Below are 19278 nucleotides of genomic sequence, written 5' to 3'. Positions count from 1 at the left end.
CTAATATTTTGACTCAAACCAAAAGAAAAAGTATTTTAAGTTCTTAATCAGATGATACAGGCAAATAAAAACATGGGACAAATGCGTCCCTTGGTCCTCAAAGGGTTAAGCCAGTCTGGAGACTGACGGGGCCACTCCATGATCTTAATGGGCTTCTTTTTGAGCCACTCCTTTGTTGTCTTGGTAGTATGTTTTGGGTCATTGTCATGCTTGAAGACCCATCCACAACCCATCTTCAGTGTTCTGGCTGAGGGAAGAAGGTTCTCATCCAAGATTTTACAATACATTGCCCCGTCCACTCAATGCGGCTAAGTCGTCCAGCACCTTTAGCAGAGAAACAGCCCCAAAGCATAATGTTTCCACCTCCATGCTTGACTATAGGGATAGTGTTCTTAGGGTCATAGTCAGAATATTTCTTCCAAACATGGCGAGTCGAGGTAATGCCAGAGAGCTCAAATTTGGTCTCGTCTGACCACAGCACTTTCTCCCAATCCTTCTCTGAATCCTTTAGATGTTCATTGGCAAACTTTAGATGGGCCTGTACATGTGCCTTCTTGAGGAGGAAGACCTTGCGGGCTCTGCAGGATTTCAGTCCATGGTGGCGTACTGTGTTACCATTGGTTTGTTTGGTGACTGTGGTCCCAACTGCCTTGAAATCATTCACAAGCTCCTCCCATGTAGTTCTGGGCTGATCCCTCAATTTTTTAATGACCATCCTTACCCCATGAGGCGAAATTTTGCATGGAGCTCTACACCGAGGACAATTGATGTTTATTTTTTATTTCTTCCAATAATCGCTCCAACAGTTGTCGCCTTCTCACCAAGTTTCTTGATGATGGTCTTGTAGCCCAATCAAGCCTTGTGCAGGTCTACAGTCTTGTCCCTGATTTCCTTTGATAGCTCTTTGGTTTTGCCCATGATGGTGAGGTAAGGTTTGAATGGGAGAGATTCTGTGGAGAGGTGTCTATTCTACACATAATGAGTTGTCGTTAGGAGAACCTTCTTAAATTGACAGGACTAATATGTGTACCACATGAGCACATTCTGTAGCCAGTCTGTAGAAGCCAGAATTATCATTGGTTAGTAGGGGATCAAATACTTTTTTTATTTTAACCTCTTCCCAACCACTGTACTTGGATTAAAGGGATATTAAGCTATTTGTTTTTTACTCTGCATTTCAGCAGCTGATTTTAATCGCTTACGGAGCATGCAGGTTCTTAATTTTTTATCTTGGCCTATGTTCCAGTTTCAGCTGGTGGCATGATCGCTACCCCAGATTTCCTGTTGCTGGTGGCTCCTTTTTCCTGCAGAATCCCATGGAGCCACCCTTTCAGACAGGCCCTGGGCTTTTGTCTCCTTACACTGCAAGCATCGATAGAATCAATAGAGTACTACATACTACACTCTATTGCACGCTATGTGTAGTGATTTATCATGGGGTGATTATGGACAATCATTGGTTTAGTAAAGATCGCCCATGTACATCTAACCTAAAACTTCTAAGCATTTTGCTAATTTGTAAAAAAAAAAAAAAGTCAAGGCTAATCTATTTTAAAAGCCATTTAAGCCACAATGCTGTGTTTTAATTAGAGTAATTAGGGGCTAATAAGCTAGTACATACTAAAATCAGCCCCAGGGGATTGGGACACTTGTTAAGCAGACTGTAAAAAGACACTACCTTCGAGGAAACCGGGGATGTGGGAAATACATGAATTGTTATTGCAGCTTTCTTTTGAAAATGCTGGATCCCTGGCTGTCATGCTTATCACATGGCCACAGTAGTTTCTGAGACACTGACCTAGAAAACATACAGCAGTTAAAATCGGGTATACACTTGGAAGTCCTTATCTGCATAAATACATGTTTTGGGCAAATCAGTCAGAAATGATTAAATAGTGACAGCCTGGGAATTACCATTGAAGCCTGAATGTTTCTCCATTTGTGCATTTCCTTTTAGCATTTTACATATTTGGCCGTGTTGTACTGGTAAGTATCACAGTGTATGCAAAGTAAGGCACTCACTTGTTTTTCATTTGCTAAATGAGGGAAGCATTTGAAGTACAGCTTGTGCAGTTTATACAGTATCTAGCAAAATGCCATAGAAACATCAATTCAACCACAGAGATAACTAATCGGCAATAAAAAGCATTTATTTTTATTTTCTGTGTAGTTGTTGCCAATATTTACTTAATCGGGGATAAAATTTTGTACAAAGCTATCACTTTCTTTGGTAGTTTGCCTTCTGGGGATCCTCTGGTATGTTTGCTAACTTCTAAAGTTCATGATTTCTTGCACCAGGGGCCCTGAAGGTTCTAGTTACGCCTCTGTCTGTAACCATTTAATAATATACTTGTTAGTGCATTTAATAATTTTTGCTTTGAACCCTACAAGTCACTTTTCATTCCCAAGGGAATGTTGAGTTCTTCTATTAACTATATAACAATGAAACTCAAAGCTAAGGCCTTATGTACACTGCTGCTGCCAAACGGATGTTTAGGAGCAGTTGGGCATTTTTTTCAACTACCCCTGAACTCTCCGCTGTTATCTTATCAGTACATGTACACAAGGTCGTTTCTAGGCAGTTGAGTTTAGAGGCTTTTTTTGGATTGAAAACCAGTGGGATCAGAAGCTGAGTTTAGATGCATTTCAAGCTCTAAATGCGGTAATTCGCTTTTAGCCGCGTTTTGTTTACAGCCGTTTTTCATTTCTGACTATTTTTTTTTTTTTGTTTGTTTTTATTGTAATCCTTTTTATTGGAGTTTTACAGATAACATCAATAGGTAATGAACATTGTCATACATCCTACATTCAGTATTGCAAAGTTTGCTATACAGGTATAAATGACTAGAGTTGGGCGATTTTCTCTCAAAAAAAAATCTGCTTTTTAAAAAAAAAAAAAAAAAAACTCAATTCGTGATTCAAATCGAGGTGTGTGTTTTTTTTTTTTTTGTTTTTTTTTTTTAACACCGCACCGGTCCTGAGGAGCTGCGGGCAGGAGTTTTTAGGCAAGGCCGCGGTGTCTGGCCCCGTGGACTAGGCCTGAGCCGCGGCCTCTCCTAAAAACTCCTGCCCGCAGCTCCTCAGGACTGGTGCTGTGTCAGTGCCGGTCCTGGTGAAAAAAAAAATCAAAAAAATCAATTTGCTGAAATTTTTTTTCCCCCAGCCCTATATATGACATAGTAGAATACGAACATTTGTAAACAATTTCAACAGTGATGTACAGTATGGGTGCTATGGGTAGGGCTAAGAGGGCCATCTATCAACACCAAACACCCCAACTGGGTACTTGCTGTGTCTGGGGAGGGAGACAACCTCTCTTGTCCCTGTGCTTTAGAGGGAAAGGTAGGCAGGAGCAGTAGAAACCCAAAGTGGAACATATTAGTTAATTCAGAGGTTGATGAGTTTTTTGTACCAGGTGATCCAGGGAGACCAATTTTTTTTTTAAGCAGTTTTAAGTGAATATGACCCTTATTCGTCATTAGCAGTTCATAGGTGAAGTGAGTCTGTACCATGTTAATTACATCTAGTAATGTTGGGACTCTTAGTCTTCCAATTTCTAGCGATCAAAAGTCTTGTTGTTAATAGTATGTGGGTAGTAGTCATCCTATAACATGGCAGAATGGAGTCTGTTAATGTTCAAGATGGCCAATTGTGGGGTGTGTATACATTGTGTTTGTGTAATGTCAGATAACAGGTTAAAAATGTCTGTCCAGAGGTTTTTCAGATGTGGATAAGACCACAATATGTGACATAGGGAACCTTTTTGTCCACATAATCTCCAACACATGGAGGGGGATGAATTTTGCTAGTTTCTGTTGTGTTATGTACCACTTTAGACATATTTTCTGTGTCAATTCCCAGAGTGAAGCGCAGTATTTGTATATCGATTGTAGGGCTGATTTCCAGTTTGAGCCGAGAATGACTGTTGTAGTTCCTCCTCCCATCGCCGGAAGGGCAAAGATTTGGTAAACGTTGTCTTTTCATGTAGCGTTGAATAGATCAAGGAAATGCCTTTGTAATTCCGACTGTTGGAGAAGTAATAGTTCCACATGTCAGTGGGTATTGCTCCTTCCAGGCGAGGGCAGGAGGCGATACATTGGTGAATCCTATGGTATATTAGGAAGTCTTTGATAGGTGTATTGTGTAATTTTTGGATTTGTGGGAATGTCTTTTTAGCTATTTTATTGCGGAGATCTGAAGTGAGGGTTATTCTGTCTGTTAACCAGCTTGGTAGGGTTAAATCCCGGGTTAGTAGCTGTAACGTTTCAAGGGGTTTAGTTGCAATATGGTCCCATTTAGAAACAGTGTTTTCCACGCCATAACAGAGGCCTGAATTGATGGAGCAAGAAGTTTGAAATTGGGAGGGTTCACAGCTGTGCTGAAAAGCCAAAATCTAAGATTCCCTCCTGGAATCATGGTATATTCTTTGTGTCCCCAAAGAGTTGTGATATGTGCGGAAAGCCAGTCTTTCAGTTGTGACAGTATTGTGGTGGTGTAATAATCTTTTATGTCAGTATAACCTGACCCCCCAGCTAACCTATGTTTGGTGAGTTTATCGTGCCCACTTCTAGCCTTTTTCACCTGCCAGATGTATTGATTGATGGTGGATTGCAGGGATTTGAGGTAGGAGGAGGGTAGTAGTATGGGTAGTGTGCGAAATAGGTATATGATTTTTGGGTAGGAGCATCATCTTGAATGCTGCTAATCTTCCAGACCATGTGAATTCAAATTTGGAAAGTTTGGTCAGTTCATGGGAAAGAGTGTGGTTTTTAAAATTTATAGTTGTGAGCAAAGAGTTGTTTTACAGATCTTGTGAGTGTGATTCCCAGGTATGAAAGGCCTGTGTCAGCCCATGTATATGTATTTATAAGTATGTTGCTGGTGACTCCATCCATGCCTGAGTCCAATGTGAAAGATTTGTTCACATTTACCTTATAATAAGAGATCTTACTAAATCTATGTAAAACTGATTGTACCGAAGCCAGGGAAAAGGTAGGATTGGTCAACATAAGTATCACGTCATCTGTGAATAGATTTATGTTGTGTTCTGTGGAGTCTATCTGGAATCCAGAGATGAGTGGTTGTGATCTTGTATATTCGGCCAAAGTTTCCATTATTGGATTAAAATTGAGAGGTGATAGGGGGCATCCCTGATGGGTCCTGTTAGAGATAAGGAAAGGTTTCAATAGCATTTCTGTGGAGTATACTTGTGCCAAAGGACTTGTATATAGGGCCATGATAGCCAACAATATTCGACCTTGCAAACCGAATCTTCAAGGGTATAGTGGAGGTATGTCCAATGTACTCTATCGAATGCATTCTCTGCATCCAAAAATAGGAGCAGAGAAGGTGTTCGGGTGATGTCTGCATTATGAATAATGTTAAGGAGCCTGCGCGTGGCATCGAATGATTGTAAAACCGGATTGATCTTGGTGTATCAAGGAGGGCATTATATCAGATTAATCTGGTGGCGATCAATTTGGCGTATATCTTTGTGTCAATGTTAAGTAGAGAGATTGGCCAAAAGTTTTGGGGTGAAGTAGGATCTTTCCCTGGCTTCAGGAATGTTATGATAAGAGCTTTGAGCATTTCAGGGGGAAGAGAAGGCAGCATTATTGCATACAATCAGGTCCATAAATATTGGGACATCGACACAATTCTAATCTTTTTGGCTCTATACACCAGCACAATGGATTTGAAATGAAACAAACAAGATATGCTTTAACTGCAGACATTCAGCTTTAATTTGAGGGTATTTACATCCAAATCAGGTGAACGGTGTGTAGGAATTACAACAGTTTGTATATGTGCCTCCCACTTTTTAAGGGCCCAAAAGTAACGGGACAATTGGCTGCTCAGCTGTTCCATGGCTAGGTGTGTGTTATTCCCTCATTATCCCATTTACAAGGAGCAGATAAAAGGTCCAGAGTTAATTTCAAGTGTGCTATTTGCGTTTTGAATCTGTTGCTGTCAACTCTCAATATAAGATCCAAAGAGCTGTCACTATCAGTGAAGCAAGCCATCATAAGGCTGAAAAAAACAAAAGACGAACCCATCAGAGAGATGGCAAAAACATTAGGTGTTAGCAAATCAACTGTTTAGAACATCCTTAAAAAAAAAAAAAAAGAGCATCGGTGAATTCAGCAACACCAAAAGACTCGCAAGACCACGGAAAACAACTGTGGTGGATGACCAAAGAATTATTTTCCTGGTAAAGAAAACGCCCTTCACAACAGTTGGCCAGATCAAGAACACTCTCCAGGAGTTAGGTATATGTGTGTCAAAGTCAACAATCAAGAGAAGACTTCACCAGAGTAAGTACAGAGGGTTCACAACAAGATGTAAACCATTGGTGAGCCTCAAAAACAGGAAGGTCAGATTAGAGTTTGCCAAACAACATCTAAAAAAGCCTTCACAGTTCTGGAACAACATCCTATGGACAGATGAGACCAAGATAAACTTGTACCAGAGTGATGGGAAGAAAAGTGTATGGAGAAGGAAAGGAACTGCTCGTGAGCCAAAGCATACCACCTCATCAGTGAAGCATGGTGGTGGTAGTGTCATGGCGTGGGCATGTATGGCTACCAATGGAACTGGTTCTCTTGTATTGATGATGTGACTGCTGACAAAAGCAGGATGAATTCTGAAGTGTTTCGGGCAATATTATCTGCTCATATTCAGCAAAATGCTTCAGAACTCATTGGATGGTGCTTCACAGTGCAGATGGACAATGACCGGAAGCATACTAAGAAAGCATCTAAAGAGTTTTTTAAGGGAAAGAAGTGGAATGTTATGCAATGGCCAAGTCAATCACCTGACCTAAATCCGATTGAGCATGCATTTCACTTGCTGAAGACCAAACTGAAGGGAAAATGCCCCAAGAACAAGCAGGAAGTAAAGACCATTGCAGTAGAGGCCTGGCAGAGCATCACCAGCGTCTGGTGATGTCTGTGCATTCCAGACTTCATGCTATAATTGACTGCAAAGGATTTGCAACCTAGTATTAAAAAGTGAAAGTTCCATTACTTTGGTCCCTTTAAAAAGTGGGAGGCACATACACAAACTGTTGTAATTCTTACACCGTTCATTTGGGTGTAAATACCCTCAAATTAAAACTGAAAGTCTGCAGTTAAAGCACACCTTGTTTGTTTCATTTCAAATCCATTGTGGTGTTGTATAGAGCCAAAAAGATTAGAATTGTGTTGATGTCCAAATATTTATGGATCTGACTGTTCTTGAGTTAGAAAGGGTGTTAGAGTAATTTTGAATTGTCTATAATATTCTGCAGTGAGTCCATCTGGACCTGGGGATTTATTGGAAGGCAGTTTTGAGATTTTCTGACAGTTCTTGGGTTGTGAATGGGGCATTAAGCGAGGAGAGCTGGTCAGGAGTTAGTGTGGGTAGAATAAGTTTGTCTAGGAACAAGCTTATTTTTTCGATGGCTGGTGTAAAGTGGTGCCTTTTTTTTTAAGGGTTATACAAGTAATGGCTAGAAGCATCGGCTATGGCCTGGGGGTTGATGACTTTTGTATTAGTGGCGGGGTGGTGTCAGAAACCATGAATCAGACTGAGACAGAAGTTTATTTGTTTATTAATAAAAATAAAAAGGTAAATAGAAAAAGCTTAGTGAAAACATAGCCAGAGACCAGTAACCAGATAGAGTAGTCAGCCAGGCCAGAGTTCCATAACCAGATCGGGTAGTCAGCCAGGCCAGAAGTCAGGGAACCAAGTAGAGCAACAGCAAGCAGGATAAGGAACCAGAAGGGATATCTGCAAGCCAGTCCTCAAACAAACCACAGGAGATAGTTTCTATGTGACCAAGGTGAAGGCAGAGGTGAAGTGAGCTGGATGGCTTTAAGTAGGCAGGTCAGACGAGCATCATCAGGAGCAGCTGGTAACTGTGGAGAGAGAAGAGAGCTGGCAATTACCCGACAGATGAGCAACCAGTCCAGAGAAGGAAGGGCTAAGCCAGCCCTGACAGGTGGAAGAAATGCGAGATCATAGTTTTGTTGTGGTAACCTTTCATTTTTAATGCTAGTGCCTTCCCTGCTTTATTACCTGTAGTGTAGTGTTTAGCTGTAAATTTTTTTTATTTTTTTGGGGGGGGGGGAATTTTTCAAAGGATTCTAGAGGGAGTGTTCTCAGTTCCTGTCTAAGGAGGACTAGTTTTGTTTTGTTTTGTCGGTGTCAGGATTGGTTTGGTTTCTTCTCTAATTCTTTAATGGAATTCTTTAATGGATAAAGTGAGAGTTTAGACGCTGCCCCCTTTTGCTCTTCTCCCTAGCACTTAATTGAATTAGGACTCCTCTTATGCCTTATGAGCATTCCATAAGGTAGCACTATCTGAGACGGATCCTTTGGTGGTGAAGAATTCTTCCAGTTGCTCATGTAGATAGGTAGCATATGTAGAAGATTGTAAGATGGAAGCATTAGCTCTCCATAGTTTCACAGCTGTGGACTTTGGTAGAGTGTCAATTCTGATGGTGGTGGGTGTATGATCTGACCATGTTATTGTAGAGGTGGTCGATTTCAGTGATGTTGGGTAGTAGCCATTTGTCTACGAGGGAGTAGTCATTTCTGCTGTATAAATTTATACCGGTGGAAGAAAAACGTGTAATCTCGTTGTGGTGTGATGGAATCTCCATATGTCATAAAGATTGTTGTTTCTTAAGAAAGATCCCATAGGTGACGGGTATCTGTTGGTTTGGGAGGAGGTATCTAATATGTTGTCCAGTAGCAAGGTAAAGTCCCCACATATTATAAGATGGCCCTGTCTGAACTGGTTAATTTTTTTCATGAGTTTTGTCAGGAATTTGAGTTGCTTGGTTACATAGTAGGTGAGGTTGAAAAAAAGACACAAGTCCATCAAGTCCAACCTATGTGTGTGATTATATGTCAGTATTACCTTGAATATCCCTGTATGTTGTGGTCGTTCAGGTGCTTATCTAATAGTTTCTTTAAACTATCGATGCTCCCCGCTGAGACCACCACCTGTGGAAGGGAATTCCACATCCTTGCCGCTTTTACAGTAAAGAACCGTCTACATAGTTTAAGGTTAAACCTATTTTCTTATTTTAGTGATGATGAGTGGCCACGAGTCTTGTTAAACTCCCTTCTGCGAAAAAGTTTTATCCCTATTGTGGGGTCACCAGTATGGTATTTGTAAATTTGAAATCATATCCCCTCTCAAGCATCTCTTCTCCAGAGAGAATAAGTTCAGTGCTCGCAACCTTTGCTCATAACTAATATCCTCCAGACACTTTATTAGCTTTATTGCCCTTCTTTGTACTCGCTACATTTCCAGTACATCCTTCCTGAGGACTGGTGCCCAGAACTGGAAAGCATACTCTAGGTTTGGCCGGACCAGAGTCTGGTAGAGCGGGAGAATTATCATTTTTGTCTCTGGAATTAATCCCCCTTTTAATGCGTGCCAATATTCTGTTTGCTTTGCTAGCAGCAGCTTGGCATTGCATGCCATTGTTGAGCCTATCATCTACTAGGACCCCCAGGTCCTTTTCCATCCTAGATTCCCCCAGAGGTTCTCCCCCCAGTGTATAGATTGCATTCATATTTTTGCCACCCAAATGCATTATTTTACATTCTTCTACATTGAACCTAATTTGCCATGTAGTTGCCCTCCACATTCATTTGTTCAGATCTTTTTGCAAGGTTTCGACATCCTGCGGAGAAGTTATTGCCCTGCTTAGCTTATGCCGCGTACACACCGGCGGACTGTATGGCGTACTTAGTCCGTCGAAACACATTTCAGCGGACAGTCCGCTCGTGTGTGGGCTTCAGCGGACTTTTTCAGCGTGCAGTCTGGCGTACTAAGTATTTCGGATTTTTCGAAATTCTGTCCGTCGTACTTTGGTTTCAGCGGACAATCCGCTCGTCAGTAGGCTAGTTCGACGGACTAAGAATGGCGCATGCCCAGAAAGGATTTACACGGCGGAAGGGTGCTTTGCTGTGTATTGGACTTCCTATTTCTAGTCCCGTCGTACGTGCTGTACACGTCATCGCACAAGCTTTCGACGGACTGTTTGGGTATCCGTGTGTGGTCAAGTCCGTTCAGTCGAAAGTATGACGGACTGTCCGTCGGATTGTACGACGGACTAAGTACGCCATACAGTCCGCCCGTGTGTACGCGGCATTAGTATAATCCGCAAATACAGAGATTGAACTGTTTACCCCATCCTCCAAGTCGTTTATGAACAAATTAAACAGGATTGATCCCAGCACAGAACCCTGGAGGGCCCCACTACCCACCCCTGACCATTCCGAGTACTCCCCATTTATCACCACCCTCACCAACTCTCCCTTGAAGACAGTTTTCAATCCATGTACTCACCCTATGGTCCATGCACACTGACCTTATTTTATACAGTAAACATTTATGGGGGACTGTGTCAAATGCTTTTGCAAAATCCAGATGCACCACGTCTACGTGCCTTCCTTGATCTAGATGGTAACTCACCTCCTCATAGTAGGTTAATAGATTGGTTTGGCAAGAACGATTCTGCATGAATCCATGCTGATTACTACTGATACCGTTCTCATTACTAAAATCTTGTATAAAATCCCTTATCATCCCCTCCAAGAGTTTACATACTATTGATGTTGGGCTAAGTGGTCTGTAATTCCCAGGGATGTACTTTGGGCCCTTTTTAAATATTGGTGATACGTTGGCTTTTCTCCAATCAGCTGGTACCATTCCAGTCAGAAAACGGTCAAGTAATTGCCGGAACATTGTTCCTAGTTTTTACTGACAGAGTTCCCAAACTACTCTCGGGTGCAAGCCATCTGGTCCTGGTGATTTATTAATGTTAAGTTTCCCAAGTCTAATTTTAATTCTGTCCTCTGTTAACCATGGAGGTGCATTCTGTGATGTGTCATGAGGATAAACACTGCAGTTTTGGTTACTGAAGCCCCCCATTCCCTCGCAAAGACTGAGGAGAAGAATAAATTCAATACCTTCGCCATCTCCCCATCCTTTGTAACCAGATGTTCTTCGTTATTCTTTATGGGGCCAATATGGTCTGTCCTCCCTTTTTTACTGTTTACATATTTAAAGAATTTCTTTGGATTTTTTTGCTCTCCTCCGCTATGTGTCTTTCATGTTCTCTTAGCCATCCTTATTGCACCCTTACATTTCTTGTTGCTTTCTTTATAAAGTCCTGAATGTTGAGGATGACCCCCCAACCTTGTATTTTTTGAAGGCCTTCTCCTTTGCTTTTATATGCATTTTTATATTTGAGTTAAGCCATCCAGGACTTTTATTCGCTCTTTTAAAGTTTATTACACAATAGGATGCATTGGCTAATGCCCGTATTTAACGACTTGCCGGCGGCTGGCCATCATATGACGTCCTGGGCTTTGTGGTGGTACAGTGGTGTGAAAAAGTGTTTGCCCCCTTCCTCATTTCCTGTTCCTTTGCATGTTTGTCACACTTAAGTGTTTCGGAACATCAAACCAATTTAAACAATAGTCAAGGACAACACAAGTAAACACAAAATGCAATTTGTAAATGAAGGTGTTTATTATTAAAGGTGAAAAAAAATCCAAACCATCATGACCCTGTGTGAAAAAGTGATTGCCCCCTAAACCTAATAACTGGTTGGGCCACCCTTAGCAGCAACAACTGCAACCAAGCGTTTGCGATAACGTGCAATGAGGCTTTTACAGCGTCCTGGAGGAATTTTGGCCCACTCATCTTTGCAGAATTGTCCTAATTCAGTTACATTAGAGGGTTTTCGAGCATGAACGGCATTTTTAAGGTCATACCACAACATCTCAATAGGATTCAGGTCAGGACTTTGGCTAGGCCACTCCAAAGTCTTCATTTTGTTTTTCTTCAGCCATTCGGTGGTGGACTTGCTGGTGTGTTTAGGATCATTGTCCTGCTGCAGAACCCAAGTTCGTTTCAGCTTGAGTACACGAACAGATGGTCGGACATTCTCCTTCAGGATCTCTTGGTAGACAGCAGAATTCATAGTTCCTTTTATCACGGCAAGTCTTCCAGGTCCTGAAGCAGCAAAACAGCCCCAGACCATCACACTACCACCACCATATTTTACTGTTGGTATAATGTTGTTTTTATGAAATGCAGTGTTCCTTCTACGCCAGATATACTTGGACACACACCTTTCAAAGAGTTCCACTTTTGTCTCATCGGTCCACAGAATGTTGTCCCAAAAGTCTTGGGGATCATCAAGATGTGTTGTGGAGAAATTGAGACGAGCTTTGATGTTCTTTTTGCTCAGCAGTGGTTTTCTCCTTGGAACTCTGCCATGCAGGCCATTTTTGCCCAGTCTTTTCCTGATGGTGGAGGCATGAACGCTGACCTTAACTGAGGCAAGTGAGGCCTGCAGTTCCTTGGACGTTGTTGTGGGGTCTTTTGTGACCTCTTGGATGAGTCGTCGCTGCGCTCTTGGGGTAATTTTGGGCGGCCGGCCACTCCTGGGAAGGTTCACCACTGTTCCATGTCTTCGCCATTTGTGGATAATGGCTCTCACTGTGGTTCGCTGGATTCCCAAAGCTTTGGACATGGCTTTATAACCCTTTCCAGACTGATAGATCTCAATTACTTTCTTTCTCAATTGTTCCTGAATTTCTTTGGGTCTCGGCATGATGTGTAGCTTTTAAGGATCTTCTGGTGGACCTTACTGTGTCAAGCAGCTCCTATTTAAGTGATGCCTTGATTGTGAACAGGTGTGGTAATAATCAGGCCTGGGTGTGGCTAGAGAAATTGAACTCAGGTGTGGACAACCACAGTTATAGTATGTTTTAACAAGGGGGGCAATCACTTTTTCACACAGGGCCATGATGGTTTGGATTTTTTTTCACCTTTAATAATAAACACCTTCATTTACAAATTGCATTTTGTGTTTACTTGTGTTGTCCTTGACTATTGTTTAAATTGGTTTGATGTTCCGAAACACTTAAGTGTGACAAACATGCAAAGGAACAGGAAATGAGGAAGGGGGCAAACACTTTTTCACACCACTGTATATCTGAACGATGCCTGCAGCTACAGACGACATTCAGATATCGGCTTTTTCAGCTGGCGATTCCCTACACCATAAAAATGATCAGCGGCACTTGATCATTCTTACGGGTGGCAGAAGGGGACGTTCCCCATAGAGATTTCCGGCGGAAAATGGTCACCAGAGTCTCTATGATCGCCGGAGGCTGGGCACGATGTTATGACGTCATGCCCAGCCTCTGCATTCAAAAGTGATACATTTTTTTTTTCTTTAAGTGTCAAACTAAAAAAATGTAACATTAACAATAAAAAATTTATTTTTATAAAAAGTAAAAATTATATTTTTTTAAAGTGCCCCTGTCCCTGTGTGCTCGAACGCAGATGCGAATGCATAGGTAAGTCCCGCCCACATATGAAAACTGTGCTCAAACCACACGTGAGATGTTGTCACGAACGTTGGAGTGAGAGCAATAATTCTAGCCCTAGACCTCCTATGTAACTTAAAATATGTAACCAGTAAAAAAAATGTAAAGCATCGCATATGGGGATTTTTAAGTACCGAAGTTTGGCGCCATTCCACGAGCGTGTGCAACTTTGAAGCGTGACATGTTAGGTATCTATTTACTCGACGTGGATTGGTATGTAAAGTGTAGCGCCAAATATAAATGGAACAATAGTCTGGCTGAAGGAATGCCAAGACCATCATACATGCAAAAGTGCAACATTTTTTATAGTGACTAGCATTAATCATATACTAGAGTGGTATCAAATTTGAAAGATACTAAAAATGTGACCAGTGCAATAATGTCATCACACATATATAAACATAGAATAGACTTGTAGTGAACAAAAAACAAGTTATTGCAGCATAAATAAACAAAACAAATTGTGCGAAAGTCTTTAAGTGGAAGAGTCCATCATGCAGAGATCCCACGTGATTAATCAAAAGTTTGGGTGTTCTTCAAGACGCCGAACAGTATGTATTGACTCGCAATCACTAGTGTAACAACACCACCACCTGTAAAGATATGAGCTTACCAGATAGCTCGGACCCAAAAGAACCTATGTTCTATGCGTCAATAGAGCTTTAAAGTGTCAGCTGACAACATAGGATGCGATCTCTGGAACTGCGTCCCAAGACTTTTGGAAAAGATCCATCTCCACACGAGTATATTTAATCAAGTTTCAACCGGTAAATGGAAAAGGATAGAGAAGACCATATAGCGTAATTCCATATGACAACGAAAATGTATTAAAAGGTAACGCACTTACATTTTAAAAGTGTTTCAAGCGCTTGTAAAAAAAAATGGCGACAGTGGAGTGGAGGACTTAACTATTTTTTTTCCCTCAGTTTAGGCCGAAATGTATTCTTCTACGTATTTTTGGCCAAAAAAATAGCAATAAGCGTATATTGATTGGTTTGCTAAAACATTATAGCGTCTACAAAATAGGGGATCGTTTTATGGCTTTTTTATTAGTAATGGCAGAGATCTGCGATTTTTTTTTTTTTTTTATTTATTTTTTTTTATTGTGACTGCAACATTATGGCGGACACATTGAACACTCTTGACACTATTTTGGGACCATTGTCATTTATACAGCGATTAGTGCTATAAAAATGCACTGATTACTGTGTAAATGACACTGGCAGGGAAGGGGTTAAGCACTGGGGGGCGATCAAGGGGTTAAGTGTGTCCTAGGGAGTGATTCTAACTGGGGGGGTGGGCTACTACTCACATGACAGCAATCGCTGCTCCCAATGACAGGGAGCAGTGATCTCTGTCATGTCACAAGGCATAATGGGGAAATGCCTTGTTTACATCTCCCCGCTCTGCGGCTTCGTGACACGATCGCCGGGAGATCGACTGAGATAGTCCACGGGTCCTGCAGGCACGGTCACACTGCACTCGACGGGCGCGCGTTCTAGCTAGCTCCGCCAGTTAAAGGGGACGTACGAGTACACCCACTTGCTCACCACTGCCATTGTGCCAATGTATATCGGCATGCAGCAGTCGACAAGTGGTTAAAAAAACAATGTCGACACTGAATAAATCGGCTCGGATTTCAGTCTTTTTTTTTTTCGTTGAATAAAACTCGTCATATTCATGTTACTTCTTTTTGTGTCTTTGTTTTACGAGTCCGTTCCATTCTGCATGAGGCAAACGCATGCTATCCCTATTCGTGCTTAGCATACGTTTTGTCTCAGGCAGAGTTCAAATGAGTGCTATAAAAAAATTAAAACAATCATAAAAAATTTGTCAATCGAAGAGATTTTTATTTATTGTATATTAAATCACAACTGGTTATGTGTGCTGGGATGCCTGGTCACCTTGGGGATTGGGGACGGGGAGAAGGAATGGGGCTGGAGCCCATGCATATAAGGATGGGCAGATACCTGTGCACATTCTTCATAGAAATGTGGGGGGGTATAATGGGGCATGGTGGGTGCCAGCTGACAGAGAGGAGGGGGCTGATGCAGACAGGGGGGTGCTGGGACTGCTGCAGTCCTGGGGGCCATTAGGGGATCCTGAGAAACAGTGTATGGATCGATTGAAATTGGAGGTGGCACACCACTATATTTTGCCTGTCTGTATTGCAAACAGATGATGTTCAATCGATCCATACACTGAATCTCGAGGTCTCCCTTCAGAGATGTGGTGGCAGAAGCAGGCGTGCTTGTTGCTTGGGTCAAGGAAAGCATCAAAGCTGCGCCTCTCCTGCCCAACCTGCAGCAGTGCAAGCACCCTGTTCTCAGTTTCTGAAATTAGCTCTCCCACCATCTGCCGCTGGTTAAGCCTACACCCTGGGCCAAGGACACCTCCACGATCATGCACTTCCTCGTGTTGTCGGCTGACACTGGATTCCTGCAAAAGAAAAATATATAGATTGGCATGTAGGTAGTCAGACAGACAGACACATTTAGATAGACAGGCAGACATAACTGCTGGACAGTTACCTCTGTGTTGTCTCCTTGATGTGGCTTCCAACACTGCTGTCACGGGGAGATGTGTGGGCTGAGCTGTCCGTGGCACTGGTGGTGGGTCTGTCCACCGCCGGCTCTTCCCTTGCCTCCTCTCTTCTCTCGGCAATATTGGATATCGTCCTACAAAGAACAGAATTTAAATAGTTTGTTGACATTATACAGTACATAGAAAATTCATATTGCCTGCAAAGAAATGCACAGGAGGAATTATTATGTAAAAAGACAATAAAAAAAACATACTCTCTGTTACTGTTAATCATTGCTTGCCTTACAAAGGCCAGGTTCTGGTGATAAACGTGTGGCTTCTTTTTGAGAGCTGGCTCTCCGGACTGGACTGCCTTTTCCTCTTCCATGAAGTCCCTCCTCACACAATTGCAGAGGGATTTCCACCACTGCTGAAGCACTTTCGCTAAAGAATAGTTGACAAGAAGAGAAAAGTGGAAAGGAAGAGGTTAATAAGGGTTATGCATTCTACATTTACTTTACAGCACAAACAGATCATGCATTCCATGAACATAGATGTACTTGTTTCTTTTTGTTCACCATGTGATGTAACTTCCCACCCCGGGGTGAGCGACGAGTTGATCTCCATCCACACTTTATTTTTTAATATGTGGTCCCTATGCTGTGGGTGCGTAAGGTCCCAAAGCTCGGAATGGGCCTCCACAGCTGAAATTAGAGCTGGCTGTGAATCAGAGCTGGCCATGTCTTGTTCCTTTCTCTTTCCCACAATCCCCCGGGTGTGCAAAAGACTTTTGGGTAATTACAGACAGGAATTTCATGTTTTTCCTTACATACAGTGACCAATCACATAATGCACATTTTTACAGCTTAAAAACGCCAGTACATCGCTAATAAACGTTTTTTGAGCTTTTGTCTGCATCAAAACAGCTCTAGCACTGGAGCCTCAGAACGCACTGGTCATTATTTTTATTTTTATTTTTTTAGCTTAAAAGCGCCAATGCCTGTTACAGCTCAAAAACGCCATGGTGTGGAGTTCTTAAGCTGCAAAAAAAAAAACTAAAAAATGCCGCTCTAAAAACGTCCATGTGTATGAGGCCTAAGGGTTAAACTACCGATATAGGTTTTTTACTTGCTTTATATGTGGTATTGTAGTAGATGAGCATAGACAGCCATAAATGCACTCTTATGTAGGTTCGAGAATCCTTATCAGGTTATTGCAGTCTCTCTCCTGTCTGGTTCCTTAGACAGGAAGTGTTGGAAAATTATGCTAGCTGGAATAAAGACCGCCATAAAAAACTTTCGTCAAGATACTCAAAGGTGAAAAAAAGCGAATTCTTGTCTGAATTAAGGATTTTATTGTCTTAAGCCTGATCTTTTGAATATATCTTGTATATGTTGCAGGCAGTGCTGTAGAAAAGTCTTTATCCATCAGCCAAGCTGGAGAGCTGTATGAGGAGTGGTTGGAGCTTAGAAATGGCTGCCTGTGCTGCTCTGTAAAGTAAGTACGGTTTGATATTTATAGGTGTGCATATAGAAGGAAGCAATGTGGGGAATTCATAAAGGATGTTGTAGAATTCTTTTGGAGCATCACACCAAAACTTTTGCTCCCGATTCATGTACCTATCGGAGCCCTGGGATCGGAGTGCCCATACTGGGCTGGCTGAGCTGAAAGAGGCTGGGTATAGAGCCCTGTGCGGGAAGCTGTTGCATACATGACCACTTCTCAGCTCAGATATGCCCCAATCTGAGCACTGGCATGCCACCATACACCAGCTCTGAGTGTGTCCTAATTACTGCCAGTTTCTTACTCTGCTAACTGATGCAGGTAGAAAAAATTGCCATAAAAGTGTTATTACTACTTTATTGAATTCACATAAATTTGAGCAATTCCTTACAGGTATAGCAATGTCTAATATGATCTGGCAGTGATCCATAAAGCAATATGGTTGTTTTACTCAGATTTATGTGGGGCTGAGTTACAAAAACTGTACTTGCTTAAAACAACCAGATACGTCTTGATCTGGTGGTGGTCAACTTCCTTGATATGAAAGCTCTATTTGTGGGAAATAAAGGATGTCAATTTGTTTGGGAGGAAAACGCCCGACGGTGCAATTGACAGTTAAAGCGACGCAGTGCCGAATCGCAAAAAGTGCTCTGGTCAGTTTCCTGGCATCGGTACTAGCGTAACAGCCCGTTTTTTTAAAACGTCCATGTGTATGAGGCCTTAGGCTTTATGTTGTATGAAAAATTTGGAAACCGCAGCTTAGCATTGTATTCTATTATTAAGCTTTCGATCAACCAGAACATCCAGATCCTTCTCTACCATTGATTCCCCCAGTTGTACTCCCGCTAGTATGTACGATGCATGCACATTCTTAGCCTCCAAGTGCAAATTTTACATTTATCAACATTAAACCTTATTTGCCACATAGTTGCCAAAGTTAGACAGTGCATTGTGGTCAGCTTGTAAGTTGGAGACATCCTGTCAGGATGTTAGTCCACTGCAAAGCTTGGTGTCATCTGCAAACACTGAAATGTTACTTTTAATCCCAGACCCTATATCCTTTTTAAATATATTAAAACGTAAGGGTCCCAGGACTGAACCTTGGGGTACACCACTGCTAACCTTACATCATTCAGAGTAAAGAGTCATTAACCACTACTCTCTGAATTCTGTCTTTTAGCCAGTTTTCTATCCATTTACAAACTGATTTTTCCAAGCCTGCCCAGTTTTCTTTTGCTAAAATACACATCCCCTTCCACTCTTAAAACTACACCATAAATGCTTATCAATGCGTTGCCCCAAGATGAGAACTGGGAGGGCCCAAGAAAACGCAGAAAATGTGCACAGACCATTTCTAAATTTCTGACGTGATTAGCAACATTTTTTATTTTGCATTGATCGAACAGCTATATTAAAATAATTTTAATGATATTTTTACCAGACCAAAAGTAAGAAAATTAGAAGTGTATTGTTAGGATTTACATATACTTGCATCTCATGTGTGTTTAACAGATCTGCTGAAGAACGTGATTATTTTTTGGCTGTCAACCTTGTGTTTCTTGTCTTATATAAACTGTACTATTTTATTTCAGGGACAACGGTTTAAAAGCAATTGAAAATCTGATGCAAAAGAAGGGAAAGTTTGACTACATACTACTGGAAACAACAGGCTTGGCAGATCCAGGTACTATACTTTGTGTTCACACAAATTATTTTATTTTTTGATTGTACAGAAAACATAAGGCCTACACACACACACACACACACACACACACACACACACACACACACACACACACACACACGATCAGACTTTTTGACAACAAACATGCAAATTAGTTGTTT

The 19278-nt window shown here is 41.6% G+C and overlaps 1 protein-coding gene across 3 annotated transcripts in view; it reads left to right on the top strand.

The window, feature by feature from the left end:
• Positions 1-19278, top strand: part of LOC143974022 (zinc-regulated GTPase metalloprotein activator 1-like) — a 100150-nt gene that overhangs the window by 22538 nt on the left and 58334 nt on the right. For all 3 annotated transcript variants that reach the window (XM_077474994.1, XM_077474995.1, XM_077474996.1), the window contains 2 exons: positions 17331-17427; positions 19026-19117. In XM_077474994.1, the coding sequence (XP_077331120.1) occupies positions 17331-17427; positions 19026-19117 (189 nt within the window). The remainder of the gene's footprint in view (positions 1-17330; positions 17428-19025; positions 19118-19278) is intronic.

The sequence above is a fragment of the Lithobates pipiens genome, unplaced genomic scaffold (assembly GCF_037356315.1).
Source record: "Lithobates pipiens isolate NorthernLeopardFrog02 unplaced genomic scaffold, aLitPip1_a1.2 Scaffold_13, whole genome shotgun sequence".
NCBI lineage: Eukaryota > Metazoa > Chordata > Amphibia > Anura > Ranidae > Lithobates > Lithobates pipiens.
Note: the sequence above shows the minus strand (reverse complement) of the source record. Positions and strands in the feature narration are given on the sequence as shown.